Source organism: Typopeltis vanoorti, chromosome 3 (assembly GCF_054136105.1).
Source record: "Typopeltis vanoorti isolate ZY-2024b chromosome 3, IOZ_Tvanoo_1.0, whole genome shotgun sequence".
Classification (NCBI taxonomy): domain Eukaryota; kingdom Metazoa; phylum Arthropoda; class Arachnida; order Uropygi; family Thelyphonidae; genus Typopeltis; species Typopeltis vanoorti.
This window is the reverse complement of record NC_143551.1, coordinates 66,340,465-66,350,145: the sequence shown is the minus strand read 5'-3', so window position 1 is coordinate 66,350,145 and position 9,681 is coordinate 66,340,465. Positions and strand designations below refer to the sequence as shown.

The window sequence follows — 9,681 nt, the reverse complement described above, 5'->3', positions numbered from 1 at the left end:
AATTGCACTTGAATAAAGCTTGGTGATTTATTCGCAAAAAGTTTGCAGGTTTGTCTTTACTGTTTTTTTATTAAAACTTACCCGTCTCAAACATAGAAGAAGTGGGGTATACGGCAATAAATACAAATAACTGATTATTTAAGCCAGACAAGAAAATAAATCCTTGAAATTGTATCTTAAAGGAATTAAAACGTCCAGCAATGTTGCAGAAAGGATACTGTGCGCTCAAGGCAGAGGTAAAATTGTTGCATATACAAAATAGGAAATATAAATAATGGCAACCCTGGTGTTGTGCCCGGAAAAATACTTTCCCCCACTTTCGCTACACCACTGACGTCTAGTTCAGTGTTCTAAGATTGGCTCAGCTGGCTCATGTAAAATTCTTTCGATACAGTCAGTACGCCCTCGTTAACGGACGCTACTCAGATTTTCACGTACGTAGCGTCGATTTGTTCCGATGTGCAGGGGAAAGATGCGTGAACTGACGTCAACCTAGTATTCCGTTTCCGCCAAGGAAGATGCAGCATCCCACATTAGAAGTTTTGGCAAGGCTTGCCTCAAATGATCGGTCTGCTAAACTATACAGTTCTAAATTTTGCTAGTGTACGAAGGATACCGGGGTTCAACGTGCCTTCTCGTTTATATGCTTGAATATGAAGTCATTGAATACCAGTTTATTTTCACGAAATAACTGCAAAAATAAAGTAGTGTTTCCTCTTCTATAAATAGTTTTTGTGTGCGCTGAAGAATCTCTTATTAAAAGCCGTGAATTCGTTATTATAGCCAAGCCGTGTACTTTTGCATCATGCCTGTATCAACGACTTCATCACAGGGATATTCATCCGCAACTGGTTATACTCCATCTACATACCGACCCTACAGTAGTGTGTCTTCTTTCCAAAGAGAATTTGCTCGTCCCTCAAATTATAACACCTATTCTTCAAAATATACTTCAAGTTCTGGTCTCTACCAACCATCTTCGTATTTGACTTCAACTCCTAACAAAGCAATTTCGTCCTCCAAATATGATAATATCCCATTTATTACTCCCAAAACAACCGTTTCTCGGTACTCCAAAGATATATCCTCAAAATTTCGACCAAATTATGACACTTATCGTCCATTGTCTAGCTACAAAAGTCTTTTAACGTTGACCAAGGATTCTGCAAGGGATTATAAAAGTTCGAGTTCTGTGTGTAGCGAGAATACAGGGATTGACAGAAAAAAGAGAGGAGGTTCTTTTAATTTCCGGAGAACAAGCTCTATAACAGATAATGATACTTCGAAAGTGGTAAACAAATATGAGAACCACAACGATAATTTTGTATCGTCGACGGATAAGCCAACGTATTCGAAACCTAGATGGTCTGCTCCTGAAATTACATCTTACGAAGTAACAAAAAATCTTTCCACAGTCCCGAATAAATATTCAAATAAATACACGTCTTTAAACAAGGTACGTTTCTTCCTTAATTCTTTGCTTCATTTTTAATCACATAAGGTATAAAAATATGTTTAAAATTAATACGCCCATTTGAACAAGAGAACTTTGAAAAATAACTGCCTTCTATGAAATCACTTATTGAGTATGGATTAACCAAGCAAAAGAAATAATAGCATTATATTCGTATTGTCTCTTCTGTGCCTACTACTATTTCTTTAGACTATTGCACAGAAATGGACTTTTTATAAGTTTTGGAATAATGTCACATTAGTATATGGACTACTAAACTAGAAATAGAAAGAAGCATACTTTATTAACAAAAACGAATGCAGCAGAGTCATGTTTTCGTATTTATAAAATAGCTACAGTTTTTCGTCTGCTAGTTGGTTTCAGGTTTAATTGAATATTTGTTTTATTGACATTATTATTATTATTACAGTTAAATGCGTTGGTATAGTACTCATACGATATAATGGAATGACAATAAATTGCCGCTAGGAGGGATCGTTTCATTACATTGTGAAGCTGTCTTACTAATGAAATGAGTAAGATCTATTTCAAGAAAGGAACTTAAATAAAATTTACTTTTTATAAGAAACACTGACGTATATAACTCATTATAGAACTGTGTCTGTCTTTTATATTGACTAGAATATAGCATTAGTCACAATGCCATAATTAGCTTAAATAGGTTAACCAAGTGAGCTTGTAACAGTAACTGTGGAGGACATATGCTATCTCAAAGAACTTATTCCGAAAACGAGTGGGTCACACACACACACACACACACACACACACACACACACACACACACACACACACACACACACACACACACACACACACACACACACACACACACACACACACCTGAAAGCTGTTGGAGCTACTGAATGTTGATTTATTAATATATTTATTAATATATTAATAAAAAAATATCAAGTGAAAAAAATGATAATAAAAAGCGCTTTCCTGTTCTAAATGTTAATTTAGAACAGGAATTAATTAACCATTAATTAGCAGTGAGACTTAATGTTTCTTCAAGTGCCACTTCAAATTCTTTAGGTAAATTGGTTTGAACGATATTTGTATATTTAAAAAATTATCCAATCGCATTCGCAATAGATTATGCGTGTGTTTGAACTTCAAGTATTTGCAAAGTAAAAAAAGTATCACGTACTGCAAAGTATTTAATCACCAATACTAGATATCAATTGAAAATAATATCTTAAAACAGAATATACTTCACTTGAAAGAGTCCAGTAGGGTTCTTAACGAGTACTATTAAATAATGATTAGCTCTCAACTGTTGGAGTAATTTTCTAATAAGTTTTGAGGGGGTGAGGGAGGCGGAAAGTAAAATGAAATTATTCTATCCATATCTATCGTTGTAATTTTACTGACTTTTTTTTAACTCGATGTAATCAATGATTTGCGTACAGTTAATACAATTAGCTTGCCAAAGATTATTTTTATAATAATACGATCAGAATGACTCAATCCTGAAATGTTCACCATCTGTGAACTTCAAGAACTACACGAAAGCTTAAATTCTCACTTTCTTACCATTATTTTTAATAAAGTTTGTCCTCATTCTTTCTGCCATGTCGGATTTCTTGAGATCTAATTTTAGCACATCATTTCTGAAACGTTTTCAGGTTAAAAAAATAGACGGCGATATTTTTCTAGATAAGGTTAGAGAAATGATCAGTAATTCGAAGAAAAGACAACAAAAACATGTTTAATATATAAAGGAATTTCTTTGATGTATAACTAAATTTAAAATTTAATGTATAAAACTATAAAAGCAAGAGATCCATACAGAAGATCCGCACAGTTTAGAAACCACGGCTTCAAATCGTGCTTTTTTAATTAGATAGCGAAGTAAAGCGGCTCGTGAAGATTACACATAAGTTAAAAAGAACATTTAAGCGTCTGAGTCAGAGTGATGGATGATGTTCTCTTCAAAAATTGTTCATTAAGCTTTTGGTGATGGTAACAGTTTCTCCTAGCTAAGTATAAAAAGTAACTTAGAATTAGATACAAGTCGGAAAGGAGATAACATACTTAGTGAAACTTTCTATATTTAACCTATTTGTAGTTTCATTTATTATCATTTCGCAATCATTTTGACCGTTTTTTGAGCCAAAGGGATTTATTTGTGTGGGAAGAAAAAAAAATCAGAGTTGGATATGAAATCCATGCACTTTTCGTATAATTTTTTAGAGAATGCTGTTGTCATTAGTTAAATCTGCAATAAAAACTTAAGTTCAACTTAAAGAAGTAGAAAAACATTGAATCATAAAATTCCACAAGAAAAGTTTCTTGAGTTGCATGGTCGGAAAGGATTCCTATATTTAATATAAAAATTTAAATTATTTTCGATAATTTATTGAAGCCTTTTTGTCTCTTTATTTTAAGAAATTACACTGACCATTATATAAATCTGCTTTTAACAATCAATCAAACGAATAACGACTCATTTAAACAGAATACCATTCATGCCACGTTTAGTATTACACTGCTTAGAGTAGAGAATCATTTTCAATAATTAAGTTAGTATTTAATGGTTGGTTGAATTGGCACCAAGGAAATTCGGAGTTTCCCAAAGGAAAACAGCTATTTCTGCCCCAGATCGCCTATCTCGGTTCTGAGTGGAAAAGTCTATATGAAGTTGATTACACCAGTGAAGCACTTAAGTGCTTATTATTAAGTGCTCTCAATGGCACACGTGTGTTAAAAGATAAAAGAATTCAGCAGAGCGAATGGAAAGTGGAAATAATGAATAAGAAATATTTCCAAATGAGTACAACAAAATTTTCCAATTTAAAAAAAAAGAAAGAAAAAAAAGAAAAGAAAACAAGTACGGCTGTAAAAACAAATAATTGTAAATATCAATGAAAAAAGGAAGTACTATTTGTACATGACAATTACAAATTAATATAGCAATATTCACATATGAAGACTAATCTATAGCTCCTCAGAAAACAACAACAGAAGGAAATCAAAAGATGGAAACTTTTCTCCTGTTTTGATATCAATAAGCAGGTTTTTTCAAAGACAGCTTATCAATGAGGATTCAATTCCCATTTCGAGATTGCTAAAAAAACACGGATAGTTACTGCTGTGTACTCAAATAGATAGATACCGATTAGACAAACAATTTGAACGGAAAATAAACGGAAGTAATGATATCAAATCACTTCATTACAATGAATTTTTGTTCATAAATGTAAATACACGTAAAGGTGTACGCGTATAGAGGACCAAAGTTATAAAATCCGTTAATTAATATTTAACAACATAAATATTGAAAAATTAACAAGAATTAAGAATTATTTCTTTTAGAATCATTTTAATCGTTGAAATGTAAAAGAAATAATCAATTCAAGGGATGAAGAGGATTTGGGGTTATTTTGAATTATGGTAGAAACAACTAAGACTATGCGGTCACTGTGCTGTCTTTAAATTACGGGTGTTCTTATGACCGTTGAAAAACCTGAATTTCCAGGAAGAAAACCTTTCCACCTCTGTATGAGACTGTGTAGTAAAACGAAAAGACAATAATATACACAGAAATTTTAATTTCAAGAGAATTTCAAAATAGAACAACTAATTTCTGAAAATATATTTATTTAAGACTGAAAATAACTCCCTTTCGAATAAAACTTTTATTTGAGTGACTGAGCGAAGTAACATCAGTTTCCGTGTTTCCATGGCAACGTTAGGCTCTACTCCCGTATACGTTAAATAATTTGTCCATAGATTAGGAGAAAGTGCTGACCACTTCCAAATTCACTATTTTGCATTCAGAAATATCAAGGAAAGTGAAATTGGAACCACAAAGATTTTTATTTTAATTCTTTTGAATTGGGGGAAACAACGAAACAGACGATATTTTATACATAAATAAAAATATATCAAATGTTACCGTCTTGGGAAGTCTTTTAAAAAGTTAAAGGAAAATTAATTTAAAGTAGTTTTGAAGTAATTATTTAAGATAATATGCATATAAAAAAGTGAGTAAGCAAATTTATGCTGTTATTATTGCAGTTGTTTATCTAAGAAAGATTGAGTTCGTCCCTATTTGAACTATTTGAAAGAAACTACCAGCACATACTACTTAAAAATTCGAAAAAAAAATTTTTTTTCGAAGAGTTTTCAAAAAAAATTAATAACTAATTTTAGAAATCCCTTATTAATTATTAATTTGCTACGATTAAAAATAAATAAATAAATAAACTCTCTGGGTAAGAGTCCTTTTGTCTAGACCAGGGGTCGCCAAACTTCTTTGACCGTCGACCCCTTCAAGAGTTTCTTGATGTTTTATCGACCCCCTCTATTTTACTATTACGTAATTATAATAGGACAAGCGAAAAAGACGCTTATGTGAGTTTTTAGATTGTTTATTTTATAGTTACAGTATTTATTGTATGTATAATATAGTATATATAATATCATTAATATTACTAATGATATTAATATGCTGGTATTAATAAACTACTGGTATTAATATCACTGGTATTACTACCAGCCCTTCTCAATTCTTCAACATAGAGAAGTTTAGTTCGTGAATGAATAACGATTGAATTATAATATGTATGTTGATGAATTTTAGAACATTAACGCTCACTTGTATGTCGATGGCAAAAACAGAATACCATTATAAGTAAAGTAAATAAGCAGTATAAGGTAAGTATAAGTAAATATAAAAGGTAAGTATAAGTAAATAAGCAACCGGGCATGTGTGTTGCCATCTCACTCCTGCTGCGCCGGCCGAGTGGGAACCACAGGCATCCGTTTATTGGTAAATACGTCATTTTGGCCTACTTGATTGGTCTCCGTAACTATTTTCATGACTTTGCTCCATCTTACAGGTCTTATTCATGTCACTGTTCATACGATTCACTCTTAATTGAGTTGTCATTCAGGATGGAGGTAATCCAAGTTAACCGAATTAAATATTACTGGTACAATGATGTCTTATATTTTTCTATCGACCCCCTAACAATGTTATATCGACCACTTTGGCGACCACTGGTCTAGACCATTCAATAGCAGATTTCTATCGCAGAATACGTTGTGATTAGTTATTTAATATTACGTGAGGCAACTAAGGCACAAGGACGAGTACATTTGGTCATTTATTTAATATGCTCTCAGCCGGTTTGAGTCTTTTTTGTGGATGAAAAAATAAATAATAATAAAACGAGTTCCTCGGAGGATTAATTCCAATCCTCCGCCTATGAGATCAATTAACTCGTTTTTGTTAAAACATTTGGCGGTGTTTTTCTGGTGATTATTTCATTTCACAGCTAGAAGATTCTCCCTCTAAACTTTGGACTAATTCAGAAGCCTTTCTCGTACGTTTTATTTGAAATAAACAAGTAGTAGTAAATATACTTGTCATTTTTAGAGTAATGAAATGAGTAAGATCTATGAGGATCACTTTGTTTTTCTATCAGTCTATCGTAACTTATAGCAGAGCCATTTTTGTTTGGATTGTGATGAAATTTGTAATTAAAATGTTCATTAAAATGAAGAATGTAGCGTTAGTATCAATACGTAACGCGTCGATCCTGAATAATTTTCAGTAATCTTGAATCATTTATTTTATTAAATCATTTCTATACTAAGAAAACTCTGAAATGGTTGCCAAATGTATCGTCTACTAACTGTATTTCTCGATGTTATTTGAGTTCAAATTTAAGATTAATAATAGAAAAGTACAGGAATTTTAATATGATTACAATGATATTATAATCGGATCAGTAAAAATATCATGTGACTAGCGATTGGATGATGACAAACACAGTCGTATACCTGCATTATGTCTCCTTGTAGAAAAATAAATCGAGAAAAATATAAATGAATGAATAATAATAAAAAAAATCAAAGAAATCAAAATTTCCCTGTGTCGCACGATCTGGCATTTAAAAGGAGAGAAGCCAGAAATAAAGGCAAATGGTGCGAGAAAAGATTTCAAACTAAATAGATTAAACCATTATCGAGGAGAGAGATATTTCTCTTCTTATTCCACAAAAAAAAAAAAAAACTTCCTTTATATATATAGTTTTATGTACGGGTTCCCTGAGATCTGAAAATTAATTATTTCAAGGGTTCTTCCAAGGTAAAAAAGGTTGAGAAAGGCTGCCCTAGACTTGGACATTAAAGTGCAAAGAAAACAACCCTTTTCCTCCCAACAATCGCTATGGCAACGCTAGATATCACGGATGAGTAGTATCAGGAATGTTATCTACACACAAACCGCTCTTCTGTTTATATTCTGACTCATTGTTTATCACAATAGCTCATGAGCCTCTATTGCACATAATATTAGCAACTATATAAACCATCAAGGGTAGGAATATGATACATCAGTGGATTAGTTTTCTTTCCCTTGTAAAAGAAATTCATAATCTAAAAACAATAGGACAAACCTAGAAATGCAGTTTATAGTATGACAGAGTAGTAAATATACCTAGATTATAAAAATAATTTCAAATGAATTTAGGATTTTTTTTTCTTTATTTATTTCAAAAATGTAGTTACGAGGAGGCTGAAATGTTCTGATAAACACCTAGAACAAAACTGATATGAAATCAACTGATACCACAAGAAAGAACATATCTTAAAATCCTTTAACCTCAGTGTTTCATCACATTGTAATAATTTGTTCTTTTTTTTTTTTTTAGGGTATATAAGAAGAGTTGCTTTAATATCATTTTTGTTCTAGGTGTTTATCAGAACTTTTAAGTTCCCCTCCCCTCGTAAAAACTAAAGGAGGACCTTTGCTCCCTTTGGGGAATAAAAAGCGTTAAAGGATTTATTTATTTATTTTCTTGATTATTATTTTCTCTGCAATGCAATACAATGATATCCAAACAAAAAACAATGTCACAATAAATAAATAAATTCCGTGTGATGATACAGCGTTCCCCCCTTTTTACGCTACCATCTAGTCCGCCCCAAATTTTATCCGGGCTCCGGAACCGGCATAGGCTGACGAATCAGACCTATGATGGGTCAGTATTCCTGACTGTAATCGGCGTGTGTCCTCGGACCGATTTGCCTGCTTGCGGGATGAAAAACACCAGATAAACTGGCGGAAAAAACCTTGCTGTCCACGCCCAAGACCGGCTAACTTGGCTATGGCAGATCCTTAAGCTCCTTGAGGTTGACGTCACGTCAACATCAAGGACGTTGACGGGAATCGAACCTAGGACACTCCTTCCCCAGGTATATGGTTGCAAAGCGCAAAGCCACTAGGTATATTTTATTTTCACCAAAACATCTAAGTACATTCAAAATAAATATATGTACAACTATTTATAATATATATACACATGTACATAGAATGCTTATTCTATTGGGCATTTTGATTTACATTTTTTTATATCTTAGCAATATGTATATTTTTACAATTTATTCTTCCGTATTTTTTTAACATCGTAATCTGCTCAGTGTCTGCTTCTTCCTAAAGTCCTTTTAACATGAATTGAGCAGTATTTTTTTTTCTTTTAATATAACATATCTTTTGTATCCATTCAATTCTATATTATGAATTTAAGTTAACAGTCACATATCTATTTTCATAAATCATATTTCTTTCTATTATATGATATTCATATATTTTTGTTGTATATTTCCACTTACATATGGGATTCGATCTACGTTAGTATCTCTTGTTAGGAGACACTTAAAAAACAAGCCTATGTAAGGTTTGTTTTAACATATGCAGGTTCGGATTTTACATTGTGAATTAATCTGACAACTGAAATTCTATTTCCATATACCATATTTATATAAGTATATACATATAATACATATTCTCTACATATGATCATTCATATTCTATAGATATAATTATTTTACCTATTATACATATTCTATACATATAGTTTCTTTCATATATTTTTGGCTGTATATCATTAATTGGGTTATTGCTACATCATTATCTCTTGTATGTATGCGTATATAGGGGATGGGCTTGATTTGTTGTTTTACGGTGGGTCTTTTATTTCTTGAATAAGTACTTGTTCATTCACATCTTCTGTTATGAGACCTTATTCTGCGCCATTGGTTTCTTGTAATCTTTTTTCTGTGTATAGTGTCTGTAATGATTTGTTTTAAGTAGTTGTTCAGCTTTGTAATTATATCTGGGATTACTTCTCTGCCATAAACTTTATCGCATCTGCAGGTCCAGATAGCATACATGGCTGAAATGATGATTATTG

At 32.1% G+C, this 9,681-nt stretch overlaps 1 protein-coding gene across 1 annotated transcript in view; it reads left to right on the top strand.

Moving 5' to 3' along the window:
* The first annotated feature begins 379 nt into the window (after positions 1 to 379).
* Positions 380 to 9,681, top strand: part of LOC150108226 (ubiquitin carboxyl-terminal hydrolase 2-like) — an 81,582-nt gene continuing 72,280 nt past the window's right edge. Inside the window, exon 1 of the mRNA XM_090415677.1 lies at positions 380 to 1,456. Coding sequence (XP_090271803.1) covers positions 806 to 1,456 — 651 coding nt within the window. The 5' untranslated portion in view covers positions 380 to 805. The remainder of the gene's footprint in view (positions 1,457 to 9,681) is intronic.